Consider the following 18,875-nt stretch of genomic DNA (forward strand, 5'->3'; position numbering starts at 1 on the left):
CAGTCTCATGATAAAAAGAAACATGAAACTCAGAACAGGCCTCTCTAGTCGGGACAAAACAAAAAATCTGGATGAAAATCAAGTCTTAGACAAAAAGCAAACCAAACCAACAAAAAACCTCCTCACCCCACCCCAGCCTACAAACCCTGAGAATAAATATCTGTATCAACATTCAAAGCTTTACACAATTTGTTGAAAAACTTCCAGCCAGCTGTAAATAGAAGGTATATGTGTCCTGACACTTATGTTCTCAATTTCATGAATGTAACTGCTAGTTTAAATTGTAATCAGATGCTGCTAGAGCCTCTTGAAGTGTGTACACTATTTAACACCTCTGAAGCTGTGTGAATTCCCTCTGCCTTTCTCTCAATTCTCTAATGAAGTGAAAGAAGCTTGGAATAATTTGTGCTTTCCATCAAATAGCAAGATAGAGGGAATGAAAAAAAGAGGAAGACAATTAATGCATTGCTCTTGCCACAGAGTGTCACTCTTACTCCACACGTTTCAGCTAGACAAATGAGAAATTTGTCTTCTTTCCTAGTCTAGTTTCTGTATTTTGCATTAAATAATCTGTAGTCTTTCTACTAGGATATGAATTAGAACATATGGACTCATCATTCTGATATGTTTGGAACATAAATAGCGTAATGACTTGTTAACTTTTTACCTATCTGGACAGCTCCATAGGAAATAAAGAATTTTTTTTATGCAGAGTAGGGACATGCCATATACCATTACAAAGTCTGTGATCTTAAAGCTTCAAAGGAAGGGTTGATTTTTCCAGAACAATTAGTGAGTAACCAGCTGCTATGGACATCTGACCAGCAACCCAATTTCTTCTTTATGCAGCTCAGCCAAACTGTGTATTTCTGAGCAAAATTGTAAATTATGGGAAATAATGCTTAATTTTGGATTTTCTTCTTTCATACTTTCTAATTGGAATAGTGCAGGTACCTTTTTTGTGTGTGTGCATATCCAAGTAAGCACCATAGTAAAATCACATCTGAGAGCCTGATTAGGAAACTAAGAGAATGTAGGAATTCAGTGATATGACTATAAATGTAGAGGTATAGGAGAGCAGCTGTTTTTCTGTTGTTGTTGGGGTTTTTTGTCTGCTTGCATGGTAGGACAGCCAAGAAGATACTAAAAATATTTTGAACTTGTCTGCAGCTGACTGACTGTACAAGAATATGAGTTTTACATGTGTAGAGTTTCAGTCCTGTAAATGAATAATATTCATACATTTATAACCTTCTTTTCTTTCCTTGGTTACATTTTTTGACTTCTCTAAGAGGACAATTAATTTTCCTTTCTGTTTCAGTACCAGAGGCAGTTGACACTATTAAAACATTCGTTTTATCTGACACCACCATCAACATATCTTGGAGTGAACCTCTGAAGCCAAATGCACCTCTTGAATCCATCCGCTATCAAATCTCTGTCAATTTATTGTCTCCTGTCCCAGCAACACCTTTACGAAAAAGTGAATTTTCAAATGGGATGCTTGCCTGGTCTGTCAGTGGGCTCCATCCTGGAACAAATAATTTATTCAAGGTATAATAGCAAGTAGTTTTACTGGTTTATTCAACCTGAAAATCTTTAGACTGCTCTTCTGTAAAGCAGACAAAAGTGTCCAATGTGGATTCATAAGAACAAAATGTACTGCTTCAGCCTTTACAGATGAAGGCCTAAAAAAAAGTAGTAAATGATGTATTTGGACAGCAGGTCTATGATCAGAATGACATTTTCAAAAGTAACCAAGTAAACATGATGTCTGCAGAATGTGCACTGGGTATCACAAATAAAGTGATTTACACAGTTGGGAGAACATTCAGATGATGGCAGGAGGAGATCTGTAGGTATTAATTTGATTTTGGGCTTTTGTTAATGATTTGGAAGGTATAATGGGGAACATTTATACACACACATACTTAAATACCTGTCTGTATGTATGCGAGTATGCACACCCAAACACAGGTTATATTTGCCTGTGGCTTAGTGAAAAGCAATGTGCTGAGGCACCTCTTGGCTTTGTGTTTCTGTGGCTCTAAAACACTGCCTAACATGTGGTGTGACATCTGCATGTCTGTGTAAGAGTATGTGGCATTTTAAAAAAGTCTAGAAAGAGAAGGGACTTGGTAGAAAGCTGAGATGAGAAACTAAGAAGAGTCTCTGATGAAGGGTACTCCTGGATATGAACTTTCAGCCTGAAGGTGTATAACCCTGCAGCTATGAGGATCAAAATCTTTCTACAGCTATATCTGTATTGCCTGAATACTGTCTTGTTCGAAGTTAGTCTTCCAAACACTTGGTGTTGCTAAAGCAAAGCTGCCTTTCCAACTGCTCTGGTGTTGTACAGTTCATCCATTCCTTACTAGGTTCTTGCTTTTCATCCTGATGAGAACTGGTTTTCTGAAAGTGTCCCTGTCATTGCAAAAACTTTTGAGACTCCACCTGCACCTATCAACATAATTCCCAGAAATACCAGTTTCCAGCTAGAATGGAGAGCTCCTCTGCACGTCAATGAAACCAGCTTCTGGTTTGAGCTGCGTAAGGTAAAAATACCTCTAAATTTTGGGGTGGGTTTTCTTCAGATCGGAGAAACTTTAACCTACCCTGGTAAGCAGGACAGGGTGGGTGGCAGGATGTACATGAAGAATCTCAGTGGATAATTTGGGCATGGTGATGTCAGTCTTAGCTGCTCAGCAGGGGCAGGATGGAGTCAGTGTTTGCCAGGAACAAGGAGGAGTGCAGCTGTAGCATTTAGTACTCCATAGTGCCAAAGGACATCCTGGATGACCTCACCAGAATTCCGCCTGAGTCTCCTGTTTCAGCAGTCCTATCCCTGTTTCCTCACTGCCCTGCCCCAAGTGGGTTTGCAGTTGCAAATCCTATGTCTGCCCTGCACAAGAAAAAGAAGAAAAGGGTTTTCAACAATAAATATTAGATACAACCTAGTACCTGGATTTTATTTTGCTGTGATAGAGGTTAGGAGAAAATGTCCCAGAGAAGGCTGGATCCAAGGAGTAGGAAGTAAGTGCTGCAGTGAGAGCAGCATGCATGGAAACTTCAGACTTCAACGCCTGAACCACTGGATGCACAAAAAGTCATGAGCTAAACTGGATCATGCAGATTCTTTACTATAGAGAATCAGATTCACTAGGCCTACACCAAACATTTCCCTGCCCTAAAAGAAATGTCACATCACAATTCCACTAACCCACCTCCTTTCAATTGCATCATGGCAAGCTGAACTCATGGGCATGTCATGATGATCCAGAAATATAAGGGGAAGGCTCCTTTTGGCTGCGTAAAGCAGGCACTTAATCTGTTGTTCTTTGTTACTGCCAAGGCTTGTAGGTCTCCTGAAAACAAAGAAGAAAATGAGGGTTTATGTCCTTGGTCTCTGAGAGGACAAAGTCCCATGGTTGAAACAGCACCTGCGTCAGATTTCCACTATGATATTAAGAGGTGGCAAAGTAGTTAATCCACCCAGGAATAGAACTGTGACACACTTTCAGCAGAGCAAGAAAGTTGACCATAATGATATTTTATTTTCCTAGTGGCCAACAAAAAGTGACTGGTTTTCTCCTGCAAACACTTTGTGCACAGGAAATCTTGTTTACATGTGCAACCTCACAGGAACTCTTCCTTGGACCAACTACTTTGTAAGAGTAACAGTAGTTTATGTTACAGGAGTGAAAAGCACTTCCTCTTCAACAAGCTTTAAAACTACAGGTAAGAACTTAATGCAGGATAACAAGATTTTAAGACTATTTTCAGGTTGTGAATATTAAATGCAATACTTTGTAGAATTTAGCAGGCAGCTTTCTTATACTAAGACCCAATAGTTCTGTGTGTTTGAAAAAATAATAACACAGTGCCATACCTTCAAAAGTAATAGGGGGAAAGAAATGGGGTTCATTTCCAAGTGGAGCAGAGGAAAGAGTGAGGGGAATTGAAATGAAACACCTATAATGCAAGTGAACTCATTACTGGTGAAAAGCCACATGTGAGTAAAAATTTTGGAATTTATCCATCACAAAGAAAAGGCCAAGGATTCATTCTCTGTGAGGATTATTAATGTAGATCCTCCTTCCTTTTGTATGTGTAAACACCCATGTGCACATCAGATTTTTCTCTGTATCTGTTAGCCCTTTGTCATGCTACAAATGCATTTTAAGGGTTCTGTTTCTTCCCCTGCTTGGCTTAAGCTGGTGTTCCCAGTAAGCCAGGAGTTCCTAAAAAAGCAGAAGACTCTAAAAACTCTGTACAGTGGGAAAAGGCTGATGACAATGGAAGCAAACTCACCTACTACGTCTTAGAAAGCAGGTAAGCAATGCATGATGCACTCTTCCCATAGGTAGCAGCCCAGAACAAATCCGGCTATGCAGGGGTTTTCAGGTTGGCTCTGATGGGAAGAATGAAATATATACAATGCAAAAGGCCTTTGCCATTGGGATCTCTTTCTTAGATAAATCAAGTACCCATAATTTCCAGAAATTCCGGGAAAACATAGAAGGAAATATACACTAACAACATTTTCAGAGCCATCTTGAAATACAATTATATATTTGGATATATGTCAGTGAATTAAAAGATCTAGAGATAATTTCAAATCACCAGTCTCAGCTTACATGTAGTATGTATTTTTGGCTAAAATATATGTATAAATATATTAGTGTTCAGAGGACTCAAAGAAGGTGTTGTAACATTCCAGAAATAAAGTATTCCCTTCCACGTGGGATGACTGTATAATTTTTAAAGTGCTCTGTCATCACATACTGATTGCCTGGGCTATACATGTCGCACTAGAGTGCCAGCTCACACTTATTTCTGCACTGGCATTGGAAGGGCTGACTGAGCAGATTAGAGTATGTTGCTGTGGGCAGTGACTTTGAAATTCTAATTTTTTAACCATGACTCTGGAGAGATTTCTTTAAAGCAGTCAGTGCAAAGCTTAATTAATGTATTATTTAAAAATTAGGAAAGTCCATCTTCTGAGATATTCCAGTGATTGTTTGAAGTCATTACTGATGGAGGGAAGCAATATTCTAACCTCAGCCATTATGTCTTTCTCTGTGCTTATGAAAGCTGAGGATGACGGCACTCTGGAGTGGGAAATGCTTTACCTATATAAGTTTTCACCCAGACATATTTTCCTGGTGCTGTAAGCTTCCTGCAGTTCTGTGAGCATGCAGGAGCACTGACCTGCATGCTCTGAGAGAATAATAATTTTGATATGTCAACAGACAGTCTGTACCTGGCGTTTTGCAGATGGGTAAGGAAAGGTCAGTCCCTTGGCCTGTGCCAGGGCTGTGCATTAGCTGCTCTGTTCTCCAGACTCCAGCTTCTTATTCATCTCTGGAATCATAATGCATCACTGAGGTGGTCTTTTAATGAAATAAGATTTTCTCTTGCAGTTGGAATGTACACATGCAGATATTTTTGACTGAATTTCACATCAGGTAGAAAAATGTTAGGTCAGTTGTACAGCATTCTAGAAAGTGTTTGCCTAATCCTTTTAAGCAAACTCTGTTTCCCTACAGCTCTAGTGGCAACATGGACACACCAAGGACATGAACATGTCCCATGTCTTTCTGTTTTAGAAGTTTTTGCCTTTTTTTCTTCATTATAGTGTGTTGGGAGAATGAGTGACATGCTCATGAAGGTCATTTCACATGATGTATTACGGTGTTGTGTGACATGAAATGATATTTCAGATATGGCCTTTCAAGTTTAAGTACATGGTCTTATTTTGGTTGGTGAATAATCAGCTCTGAATTTATTGTGAGCAGTCAATCTCAGTCCAATGGGGAAATGAAGAAATACACCCAGCAGTCAGCAGATACTATGGGAAAGTGGCTAGCTAAAGAATGGTATCTTCCCTGCCAATAACTTGCTTCCTGTTTAGCTTGTGAAACCTGATTCACAAGAGACACTGAATTACTCTGGGTCTGGGAGAGCAAAAAGATCAAGCACAGTAGAAAAAAAATAAATGGTGTTTTTTTTTATTTTCAGAAAGCTAAATAAGAAAGTTTTGAAGTCTTGGCTGTGAGGCATATACTGAAACACGTGAATCAGGCATATACCACACAGTTTTTGTGTCTAAAATGTTCTAGTATTTAATTTACAATGCCAACATAAAAATGTTTGATTCTTAGCATTGCTGAAATGGCATGGCACAATCTTCTTCTCTGTAGCCAAAATCCCATGACCAGATTGAGCTTTCCTGCAGGCAGAGAAATGCTGTGAAAACCATGGAACTGAAGCAAAAAATGGAGTGAGGGTGAAGTAGTAAACTACCCTCATGGCATTAATGACATTCCTGTGTCGTGCTGCACATGTTGCAGGAAACAGTCTGGCAACAGCAGCGATGTGAAGTCCACGTGGGAGGTGGTTTACAATGGCTCTTGTGGCAGTATTTGCACATGGAAGGCCAAGAACGTAAAAGGAACTTTCCAGTTCAGAGCAGCAGCTGCAAATGTGCTAGGACTTGGTGAATACAGTGACATCAGTGTGGATATAATTTTGAGTGAAGGTATGTCTTGTACTTCTGTGTTGTAATGCTTGGTTTAGTTTAGCAGGCTGCAGCTTTCCTGAGAGCTCAGCAGGGCTGCTTAGGGCAGTGTGACCATGGTCGCCCTCCCGTAGTCCATTTCGGACGGCTCTGGGGTTTTTGCTCTGGCAGCTGTCAGCCCTACAACCAGTGATGGCAAAGGAGGCAAGAAGGGTCTCTCCATGAGGATTTAAGAAGATCTTTAATCTTACATCTCATCCCAGCAATCCCCAGAGGCAGAGCGACCTCGTGATCCGGGCGCAGGGGGGTTTTGTCAGATCGCAGGGGCGGTACATGGGCGGGCTTGGGGTACAGGAACCGATAGGGAGAGCCCGAGGGAATGGCCAGGGCTAAGGGCAGGGGAAAGTGAGGGGGGAACAATGTGAAAGGCATTTAATAAATGAATCAGTGGACAATACAACATCACACTTCTGCATTCTGTTAGTATTTTCCTTGTTATTCTATATAGTCATACCAATTTATGAACAGAAACTGGCTATTTTAATAACAATATTCCTCCAAAGATAGAGTAATAAATAGTGATGTTTATATGGTGACTCCTGCTGGTAGAGGTCATCCAGGCTCTTTTGCTCAGAACAGTGGGCCTGAAAAGTGCTTCTGCTCATTTATACCAGTTTGTGGTTCTGCCACTCTGCTTTATGATGTGATTCTTGAAAACAGGCAAGTTCACACACTGGGTAAAGATATCAGAATTACTTCTTGCCTTCAGCCAGAATGTTAGACTTACACTTTGTGGGTGCTTTTGGAAATCCCACCTTGAGCAGCCAAACAGATCAGCATTTTCTGCATATACATTAGGTCATTACTAGAGGAATGGCCCAGGTCTGGGGGAGAAGGATTAGTCTGACCAAATGCACATCCACATACAGCCTACAAGAGAGCTTTGTGCAGTGGAAGGCTTTTACATAGCAGGTAGCTGAAGGGTTGTCTCAGGTGTGCTCCTCTCCGTGGGATTGACAATGCAGGCATACACAGTAATTAAGCAATTCTCCCTTTCTCTTTAACAGATAGTATGATCTCCATGGGCACCATCATTGCCATTGCTTCTGTGATTGGAGTTGTTGTGCTGTGTTTGGCTGTGATCATGCTATTTGGTTTTGGTATGTGACTGAATTTTTTGTTTACCCTTGGTTTGCCAGGCCTCAGTGAAAGGCAGCTCAGAAGGTGGGAAATGACTGGCCTGCAGATTTAAGGAAATGCTGAACAACCCCTAGGATGGGAACTGTCAGGAATTTGTATATTCTCATTCTTTGAGGCTCTAGAGATGGCTGATTATATTTTTGGTATCAAAGACAGGATAGAAATTCATCCTCAGGCATTTCTTGCTGTTGGTTATGTGCAGGGAGAGCACAGGAGTGCTTAAGGAACCCTAATGCTTGTGTGTATCCTTGTACCTTACAATTCTCAAGTTTGGTACTACATTTATTCACAAAAGGGCCCCATTTTCTTTCTCTTAAGCTTTGTCCCTGAAGAAAGGATGTAGTGATTACCCTGAGATGCAAATGCCCACATGTGATGGTCCTATCCTCTCACTCCTCATCCTTTCCCTGGAGTCTTGTCACACAGAGAAATGGATACCTGACTGAGTTCTCAGCTCAATGAACAGTTGCCTGTGTTTTGTTGGAAAAAAATGGCCACATAAAAATTACTTACTTACATGAGCTGTTGGGAGGTGATGTTGAACAGAATAACATAAAACCTATAGCCTTTCAGCCTGCTCATACATTGGGGTGCTCTCAGCGTGAAACAGCTAATGGCCTCCTTTCCTATTCCAGCATGGAAGCAAAGACTGAAATCTGGAAAACGGGCCTTGCCTGGACAGATAGTGTTTATCAAGGAAGATAAAGAACTAGCTCGACTCAGGGGGATGGCTGAGACAGTGGGACTAGCCAATGCCTGTTATGCTGTACGGTATGTCCTCAGAGCAAATGTATTTTCAGGACAAAAACATCTAAGAGGTCTTCCCTGGACCAGTTTTCCTTAGGGCACTCATCCCTGAAACCTCAAGGCAGAGTTAAGGGCTGCATGTGTGCTGCAGGGCAGGTCTGCTCCAAAGGATGCCTTGCCATGTTGCCCCCCTGGCACACAGCCATGCCTGGATCGCCCCCCCCCCCCCCCCCCGCATCCTTCATGTCACTCTGGCGAGAAACACAAGTGCACAGGGAAGGAAGAAGACCTGGTGTTTTCCAATAACTTCCAAAACATCCAGGCCTCACTTGAGCTCCCCTTAAATGTACCTGATGAGACAAATAGTACCAGCTTCATTTGAAGAAGAATTTTAATAAAATTTCAGACATCCTTAGGTATGAACAAGTGACTAGTATTGCTGTTTTGTAGCACTCTTCCTTCTCAAGCAGAGATTGAATCACTGCCAGCTTTCCCTCGGGACAAACTCAACTTACACAAATTGTTAGGAAGTGGAGCATTTGGAGAAGTATATGAAGGGACTGCAGTAGATATCCTGGCAGATGGAAGTGGAGAATCCAAAGTAGCAGTCAAGGTAATCACAGCTGTGTATTTCTTTGGCAAGAGAATGGGATGGACAGAGAGATCTGTCTCAGAGGTTTTACCTGAGAAATTATAAATGGCTGATCTGGGTATTTCCTTGCAGTGTTTCTTGCAAATCTCTTAACATTTAGCCTTGTAGTGATTTGTAGAAAATAGTGTGTATTTAAGGCCACATCTATGTCTGATTGTTTTACTTAAGAGCCATGTGATAATGGTGATGATGGCCAAAGTGTTACTACACTTCTGCTTTCTATTGAATAGACTTTGAAGAAGGGTTCGACAGACCATGAGAAGAGTGAATTCCTGAAGGAGGCACACTTAATGAGGTAGGGACAGCTTTGTCACTGGGCACCCTTCAAAGCTGGTGTGAGGGTGCTGGCCTTCCAGAGGAACGAAAGCAGCACTTTCCTCTAAACAAATTACTATGGCATTTTTGGGGTGTCCTCATGTTTCTGCCAAACCAGTAAATCACTATTGATGAATATCATGGAACTAAAGCCACAAATCTGATAAGCAAAATTTAAGCTATAGACTGCAAGTTCAGTATGCTCATATCATGGACTTATTTGGATTTGTACTGCTGTGTTTCAGTATCTTTTCTCCCCTAAAACCAAGTTAGTTACTAAAGGCAGTTGGACATCATTTGGCTAATCCTCTTTTACTGAAAGAAACAAATCAGAACAAACTGATGCCTTAAAGTTACAATTTACGGTGGAAAATATTTTTTAAAATATGCCACTAGGGGCTGCCACATGCCTCTTCTATTGAGGTAGTGTTAAATTATGCATCTGTCACCAGTGCAAGAATTTCACATAATAAGGTTTGTGTTTCAGCTAGAAATCTGGTTTTCTAGAGTGTCCCCAGAAATAAGTAGAAGTTCAACTGACATTTTCAGCTGGTAGCATAAGACTGAGAGCATAGTTTAGTTTTCAGATTCACTTTTGCACTTTGACTTTATCTCATGAGTGCAGAAGTAGAAGCAATTTTTTTAAAAATGAAAAATTTATTTCTGCACAGAAAACATGGTGTTATTAAATTTGAAATTGATTTCTGCAGCATTCATTTTTTTTGTTACACATTAAAAAAAAAAAATCTTGCATTTTTTGCCCTTTTTGACACACTGTAACTGAATGAGGTTAAAGGCTTGTTGAAACCAAAATTCAACCATATCATTAAAATGCAAATTAATGACAAAGAGTAAGAGTTGTATGTAAACTCCTTATAATCTATCTTTAGTCTACTTAGCAGTCATAAACCCAGTTAAAGTCTTTTTTTTTCTGTGTAGTATGGAAATTACATGAACCCATATTTAAAGCTTCTGAAGTTCCCCCAATTCTTGTTGCAGATAATAATCCAAACCCAGAAATCTTGGGAGAGTACATAATTGAATTTTTTTTTGCGTTTAAATGTAAACACTGATATGGGCCCATATGTACACCAATATAACGAATCAGAAATTAAGAGAATAGAAAGGTTTAAGTATTATAATCCCAGTAGTCATTAAACAGCAGCAAAAACAACAACAACAACAATGTATATTTTGTATTATTTGAATATTTTGTATTTTTAATATGAAAAAAAGAATTATTTAATTACCTCATGGAGGGTTTAATGATTTTACTTGATGTTCATCTATAAGGCCTCATAAATGAAACAAAGGGTAGAAAGGAGAAAAATTGCATCTGAGTGCTTACAAACAGATAAGATATATAAGTGCAACTTTTATTTTGCTTGCCTTTTTGGATGTTCATTAAAATTTGGATTGTAATGTTATGCATGCTGGCTCAGTTAAGCCAGAACTATTTGTTCCTTCTTATTGCTATGCAGCAAAGGAAAAATTGAGTTGCCTCTATTTCAAAAAGTCATTTGATATTGGTTATTGGTGAGTCATTTGTGTGCAAATACATGTAGGAAATTCTTGTGTCTTCCCCTTGGGAAGTAAGGAATGACAGTTCAGTGGAGAAAGGTCTGCACTGGGTACAAGGAAAGTGCCAGGTGCTCCTTCCCCTCTTTTTGTTCCTGAAAGTGCCAAAGTTTGTCTGATTGAGAGGTGTGTGCTAGGGGCCGGGGAAAAACTGTCAAATTCTAAATCACACTTTTTGCAAGAGTCTATGCCCACACCTGAGATTAGGTGAACTGAAAGAGATTAGAAGGAAATTGTCCCTCTCTTGTTTGTTTACACTGCCGCATTTGACAGCATTTTGGACACCATCAATTCTCCCAATAGAGTCAAGTTTCTCTGACTGCTTGTGCAAGTGCTTTCACACAGCAGTGAGAAGGGAAAACCATTTTCTAACACAAGTAAAGTGATTGAAAAAACGCAGGCACTGACAGAGGCAATAAATATTCTTCATTCTTCAAAGAATATTTGAAGTACTGAGAGTACTGATTTCTCTGTGGTAATCCCTGTCTTAGACACACACAGACATTGCTAGTATACTTAGAAGTATTCCTCATATGTATTCTGTTTCTTTTGAAAATGTACTGTGAAAAACTGTTCCCCTCTGAACTGTGAATATGATATATTGCACCTTGTGCTTTTGCCTTTGTGTATTTCTCTGAATCAGCCATTCTACTGTGAATATAGTAGTAAAAATACTCTATTAAAATAATATAGACACCTTCAGTGTACAGGAGACGAAGCTTCTTATTCCTAGAAGAAATTGCCATTTGACTACATTTCTTTGCTTCCTGGAAAAATGATGAAGTGTGCTTTTTAATATGTGTGCATGCATTAGAGTGCCTGTCAAAGACAGTGTAAGCCTGTGTTTTGGAAGGATGTTCCTGAACTCTCCCCGTGACTGAGCAAATCCAGGCACTGTGAGCTACTGAATCATGTTGTTCATAGAGGCAGGATTGTAAAGGCCAAACTGCTCATTCATTGCTTGCAACTATAAACACTCCATTAGCTATCAACCAGCTGGATTTCTCATATGTAATCTTACAGTTGTTTCCTTCTCTTTAGTAAATTTGATCATCCCCATATTCTGAAGTTACTTGGTGTGTGTCTTTTAAATGAACCTCAGTATCTTATACTGGAGCTGATGGAAGGAGGGGATCTACTCGGCTATTTACGAGGAGCCAGGAAGAAAAAGGTAAAGAACATGAGACTCATATTTTTAACCTTAACCACCCACAATTTCTCAGTTTTTCCCTTTCTAAAAGCCCATGCTGATGTTCAGCTGTTTCTGTACTTGCAAGGTCTGACCTGGCTTTTCCTTAATACCCTGGGACCTCAGTGTTGGGTGCTGACTTGCATTCAGTGATGCTGTGAAGGAGATTGAATGTCATTAGATCACTGACCAAAACTGTGGTTTCAGTCATGAGATGTTGGCTGGATTTCTCACTGTGAAAATCATGAACTGTCCCTTTGAAAGTGATAATAAATAATGGTGGTCATGTATGTGGTCTACTAGGCATCATAGAGGTCTTTTTTTGTCTTTGAATAACAACAGTATCCTTAATGTGAGAGGCATAGTCCAAGCATATAAGAATTTACTGTCCTTGTGCCTGTGTCCTTGTATTCTTTAGAAGGAAAGAAGAGAAAAGAACAAGGAATAAACAACTTCAAGTAAATTTTTCTCTAGTTAGTATGCAGATTAGGAATATGGATGGTAGGACTGGAGGTCAAAAGGACTCAACAATGAAATTTTATAGCATTATAGCAATTGTATTGTTCATTTACTTAATCAGATCAAATCCACAGTCAGTATTGAATCCTACTGAAATGCATATACATGTGTTCTACTGGAATAACATATTATACTGATTTATATAGCAACAAACAAACCTGATCTGATAGTGGGAGGAAATTTTCAAGGTCCCATTTCTTCCACAACTCTGAAGACCCTAGGGTATTCTTAGCTGCAAATCAAGCGGGATGATATCATTTGCGTATTCCTTACAGTGCAGTGATTTGGCAATTTACCCTGCTTCAAATTAGCATTCACTCCATTGACATACAGAGATTTTGCACCTGTACTTTGACTGTTTTGGAAAAATCGTGTACATTTCGATGGGGAAATCTTGCATAGGGAGGTTGTCATTCTGAGTTGGTAAGGCTGGAAGACATAGCTAACTTCTGTCTTTCTTTCTTGTAGCTCCAGAGCCCTTTACTGAGAGTTACTGACCTCTTGGATATATGTTTGGATGTTTGCAAAGGCTGTGTCTATTTAGAGAAGATGCATTTTATACACAGGTACAGAACTTATTTCCTTAGTCCTCCCAGGTTTACCCACAGTATCAGGACTGATTATCTTACCCAGGAAAAAATGTCTAGAAAGAAGTCACAATGGAACAAGAAAGGAGAGAGCACTGGAGTAAAATCTAATGCTATTCTTTTCTGCTAAATATCACTCACAGTTCTCTCACAAAATGGTGGGCTACTCTAAGATCTGAACCAAGGACTTACTGCACCCTAGGTAAGAATCTTACCCTGTGCAACAGAGAGAAGGGCGAGATTCATGTACTGTCTTTGTCTGCCTAATGGGTAGCTTTAGAGGACACAGAGCCAGACTTTTCTCAGAGAGGTGCAGGGAAAAGATGAGAAGCAACAGGCACAACTTACAGAAAAGGAAATTAGATAATATTGTTCACAACATCCAAGATCAATCACTGAAACACCTTGTCTAGAGGGGCTGTGTCATCTCCAGTCTTGAAGATATGCCAAACCTAACTGGGTAAGACCCTAAATTACTTGATCCAAATTTGGGGTTGGCACTGCTCTGAAGAGAGTGTTGAACCAGGTGACATAGACCTGAATTACTCTGCAATGGTAACCCATCCTCTTTTCTCTGCCTTACAAATCAGGGACTTGGCTGCTCGCAACTGCCTTGTGTCTGGGAAGGAGTATGAGAGCTCATCACGGATAGTAAAGATCGGTGATTTTGGACTTGCCAGAGATGTCTACAAAAATGATTATTACAGGAAAAGAGGAGAGGGTCTACTCCCTGTCAGATGGATGGCTCCTGAAAGCCTTATTGATGGTGTCTTTACAAGTCACTCTGATGTCTGGTGAGTTATAGCAGCCACACAGCTGTGGAGATAACCATACTAAATCCCACAGCAAGAAAATATTGGTTTATAGGAGGAATTACAGGGTTGTATATTGTCATCTCTAATAATTTTTAGGCTTGAGCAGATTTCCTCCTAAGTGAAATTTTAAGGATCTAATGAGAAATTTTATTACCACAAATTATTTATACCACAAAGTATATTTCATGGATATATTTCTTTATGCTTTGAGCTCTAGCTTTGGATTCTGGAGGGAAGGAAGTAGTGTCACTCAAACAATTTTACAATTATACCAGGCACACAATGTGATTTTTGCTTAATTGGGCAGTGAATTGACTGCCTGCATGCTGTTCCATTTTGCTTTCCATTAGGCTTATTGACATTTCCTTCCTACAGCCAAATACTTTGCCCTTACAGTTTCACCCTCTTCTAGAGACTTTACTTCGAAGACCAGACTTTTCAGCATCGTCAGGGGAAGGTCACAGGACTTTGCTGTGGAGGTTTACTAAAAGTGTATTTGAGTGGCTTTGAGTTTATGGTGAAGAAGCAGAGACCCAGTCAGGCGACATAGAAAAAAAATCCCCAGACTAAACCAGATCCATGAATATCCGTGGATATTCACACAAGTTTAGATTTTAGTGGCCACAGGTACTTAGCCCACAGGTCTCTTCCAAGTCCCCAGCGCCTGCAGTCATCTATTTGACTGCTACTCTTGCACTTATCTAAGAAAGTAGTTTAGTACTCTGTGCCAAACCAAATGAGGTGCTGATTGCTCCACAAGTGGTGCTCAGAACTTGTCTCTCTCCATTTTAAACCACACCTCTAGAGATTTCTAAACACTTGTTTATATGAGGACATGCTCAGCTGGAGTGTTGCCCAGAGAAGATGTGGACACTCAGTGCCTTCTGATCTGCATCTCAGTGAGTCTGGGAAAGTGTCTCAGTTCTACACACTATTATTTATTTTAGCTATTCCAGAGGCTGGCTTAGGGACAAAACTGAATTAAGTCTTCTTACTCCTAATTTTTCTGAGTCTTACTCTTTGGTTAGGCATGATCTAACTGTTAATAGGGAGATTTCATTATGGTTGTATAACTATGGTTATTAATTTTTCTCTTTTTTTCATGGTGTTTCTTAGGGCTTTTGGAGTACTAGTGTGGGAAACATTAACTTTGGGTCAACAGCCATATCCAGGTTTCTCCAATACGGAAGTTGTACACCATGTACGATCAGGGGGAAGGCTGGAATCTCCAAACAATTGTCCTGATGACCTGTAAGTTAGTTTTGTTTAAATGTTGTTGATAATATCTATAAGAAGCAAGAGGCTTTTTGCTAGTTTGTCATCATTTTGAAGGTTAATCATGCCCATGCAGACCCCAACATCCTCCACTTTTGTTTCCAATAAAACTGGCCAACCTGCTACTAATTCATCCAGTAGTCCAGCTTATGAATAAGAATTTAAGGCATGGATCTGGTAGTCCTGTGACAACAGGCTGAGAGTACCTGAAGGTATTGGTTAGAAGTTAAGATGGCTCTGAGAAAGATTTTACCAGTCTGCACACCATGTATCTGCAATTGTGGATAAAACTCTCTTTCTCAATGGTAGCTGCAGGAATAAGGCTAATATTAGAACCTATGTGGAAAATAAACTCTGCCCTTTGTAGAGAGAACTCCAAAAAGCCAATAAGAAAAGCTGAAGCAGTGCAGGAAAAGGGAAGTCTGCACTTCTGGTTAGCCTTCAGCTGGACTGGATAAGCAAATCCTTCAATTCCTGTTTGTGTCTTGAGCACAAAACTCAGGCTTAATTGCAAAATTCTTGCAATTAGCACAATAAAATAAATACATCAAGTGGATCAAACCCATACTGACCAGAGGTGTATAAAGGAGGAACCAGAACACGAGCTTAACAATCACTCAGTATTGTCTAATTTCATGTCTCAATTTCTTTATCCCCCACTCTGCATAAGCAGTCACAGCAGTGCACATGACAGCTGCAAATAGAGGGAGAGGCTACTAAAAGTGAACAATTCTGACTCCCAGGGCTGAGGAAAGGCTTGAGAATAATTCTGTGTTTGGCAAGCTAATATCTCTGTGATAGATCTTACACCAATTACCATGCTCGGAGTTTAAGAGAAGGTGATTATTTATCATTATGTAGATATAGCTGAAATACCATATTAGCAATAGGAAACACAAAACCCCCTCAAACCAAGGCTTAGCACTTGAAGGAACTGAAGAACTGAAGAGATTAGAATTTTGATTTAATAACAGAGGGAGAACTCGAAGTCACAGAACTAATGAAAGCCCAAAGAGATTTTAATTTCAATATTTTCTGCTGAGAAAAGTTTCCTCAAAAAATTTCTGACAGCTGTCCTGTGAACAAAAAAGCACTGGAGACAGCTATATCCATGTACTACTCTGAATTTCAAACTTAAGCAAAGGCTCATAAATTGCCTTAAAACAACTGATCAGATCTTCAGAAAAATCAAGAAAACTTCTCTTGAAATAATTTTAAGGTCCCAGATTTTGAATTTAGCATAGCAGATAGGGCTTAAATACTGGTCTTCCTGTTGTAACTTGTAGGATCGGTGCCTGAGAGTAGTTTTTGACAGCTAAAGAGCTGAAGAGCTTAGACTCTTGTACCATCTTTTATCTCATTTGGTGAACACTCAGCACCTGCATGCAGCTTCTGTCAGTAGCATAAACAGCTTTTTGCTGCTTTGCTAGGTCATTAATGGCATGCTGGGATTCTTGACATTCCTGCTTCCCTCCTTGTGGTTTTGAACCTGCATCAGGACATCAGCAGTCAGTAATTGTCTCCTCTGCACTTTGGCTTGCTCATTGTCATTTGACAAAACAAACCATCACTGATAGGAAGAGAGTTCAAAGGCCAAAGTACTTCAGCTGAGAAGTGTTTAGGAATCTGTGGTAGGCTTACACTGCAAGTGCAAGTAGGGCTGGCACAGAAACCTTGGGGTGTAAAAGCACGAAAGAAGTGGGATTGTTTGTTTAGTTTGGTGGGTTTGTTGGGTTGTTTTTTTTTTTTTTGCAGGGGGAGAAATTCTTCCCCTTGCCTCCACAAGTTGTTACTCCAGGGACTAATCATCTACTTTTCCACAGAGAACTGTGGCTCAGTAAAGCTTGGTAATGAATTGAAGAAGGGGCTTGGGTATGTATAAATGAGACTCATTTATTGAAACATGAATTAGATCCATGAATGGAACTATATTTGCAGTCAGAAATCCACATCTGGCACAGCCACCTGGGTATGAGGCTTGCACACAAGAGAATGCCAAGGTTTGGACTGAACTGAGCTAATTTAATATAGATCCTCAAAGGCCACAGATTACAGTCTAGAGAATTTGTACAAGGACCAGGACATTTGCTGACTTGAAGTTGCAGTTTCATCAAATGCTCAGTCCTATGCAAACTTATGCAACAGACTTTGATGAAGAAATTTTAGTTCGGTAACTAAAAGCTTTTTTGCTGTTTGTTTCTGGGAGTGATACCCTGGAGGGATTAAGAGAGTGAGAGAGAAGAAGGCCTTGCATAGAATGTATCAGATGAAATCAGGGGCTCTTCATCATGATATATTTTCTCCTTTTCTAAGAAAATCACACATCAGTTGTATATTCCTTTTCATGTGAGAAAAAATTGGTAATGCCTGTAGCTTCTGTGCACTACAGTGCATTTCAGGAATGTTCACTTTCTGCCTCCAATATCAGATACTGAATATTAGTTTTTCGCTTTTCCAGGCTCTCAAATTCTAACTAGTCCCACATAAGCAGCTTTGTTGGACATATGGTTATTGCCCTCAGAAAAAACTCAGGTGTGAAGTGTAGGTGTGTAGGTGTACATCTAGGGTAAATGTTAGTTCTTAAACCTTTAGCTGATGATGTATTTGGAATTGTCATTTTTCATTTCTTTCCTGAAAGGCTTTCCCCATGAAGTAGGGGAATCCTCTGGGTCTCTTTCTCATGCTGAAGTGATGCACTATTTGCTAGCCCATGTTTGGCTCCCCAAAACCACAGGAATATGCTCAATCTGTCACTTAGATGTATTTTGGCATGTTAAGCTGGCTTTCACCCTCTTGACTGGTCTCATACTCATGCATTTCTGAGCTAGTGAAAGTTTGTGCCTTATGACTTAAAACTGCGGATGTCACAGAATGCCCCAAAAGCTAAATGTCATACTGCAAATAGCTGTACATGTAATTTGCAGATGTATTCTGAGAGAGCATGAAAGTTTTTATCATTAGAAACCTAAAGCCTATCTGAATTAAATACTTAGTGAAAAATACCAGTACTGATATTTTAAGCCAATCACCAAGTAACTTGATTTAGGCAATAAAAATATGGACTATAATTAAAATGACAAAATTACAGTACTGAATTACAGTTTTGGCAGAAATCTCCTTACGCGAAAGCAAAACTGAATGGCTGTATAAAGCAGATTGTCCAATAAAAAAACATAGTTATTTAGAAAGAGATTGGTCATAGGAAACAAAACAAAAATATTCATAATCCGCACTCGCGATGTTCTTGTTTCATAAATGAAAAGAGGGTAAATTTAGATTGTTTATAAGAAAGAATTCTTTTACAATAAGGGTGGTGAAACACTGCAAAAGATTGCCCAGAGAAGCTGTGGATACCCCATTCCTGGAACTGTTCAAGACCAGGTTGGGTGGGGCTTTGAGCAACCTGATGTAGTGGAAGATGTCCCTGTGCATGGCTGGTGGGCTGGACTAGATGATCCTTGAAGGTCCCTTCCAACCC

At 39.8% G+C, this 18,875-nt stretch overlaps 1 protein-coding gene across 5 annotated transcripts in view; it reads left to right on the forward strand.

Moving 5' to 3' along the window:
* ROS1 (ROS proto-oncogene 1, receptor tyrosine kinase) overlaps window positions 1–18,875 on the forward strand; it is a 72,608-nt gene that overhangs the window by 40,532 nt on the left and 13,201 nt on the right. For 4 of the 5 annotated variants that reach the window (XM_069010920.1, XM_069010921.1, XM_069010922.1 and 1 more), the window contains 13 exons: window positions 1,322–1,554; window positions 2,379–2,555; window positions 3,564–3,738; window positions 4,215–4,332; window positions 6,354–6,541; window positions 7,588–7,680; window positions 8,356–8,491; window positions 8,918–9,080; window positions 9,350–9,414; window positions 12,054–12,183; window positions 13,189–13,286; window positions 13,898–14,101; window positions 15,239–15,373. In XM_069010920.1, the coding sequence (XP_068867021.1) occupies window positions 1,322–1,554; window positions 2,379–2,555; window positions 3,564–3,738; window positions 4,215–4,332; window positions 6,354–6,541; window positions 7,588–7,680; window positions 8,356–8,491; window positions 8,918–9,080; window positions 9,350–9,414; window positions 12,054–12,183; window positions 13,189–13,286; window positions 13,898–14,101; window positions 15,239–15,373 (1,915 nt within the window). Of the gene's footprint in view, window positions 1–1,321; window positions 1,555–2,378; window positions 2,556–3,563; window positions 3,739–4,214; window positions 4,333–6,353; window positions 6,542–7,587; window positions 7,681–8,355; window positions 8,492–8,917; window positions 9,081–9,349; window positions 9,415–12,053; window positions 12,184–13,188; window positions 13,287–13,897; window positions 14,102–15,238; window positions 15,374–18,875 lie in introns of those variants that run through there. The other variant, XM_069010924.1, reaches the window with a different exon arrangement.

This window comes from Aphelocoma coerulescens, chromosome 3, assembly GCF_041296385.1.
Source record: "Aphelocoma coerulescens isolate FSJ_1873_10779 chromosome 3, UR_Acoe_1.0, whole genome shotgun sequence".
Taxonomy (NCBI): domain Eukaryota; kingdom Metazoa; phylum Chordata; class Aves; order Passeriformes; family Corvidae; genus Aphelocoma; species Aphelocoma coerulescens.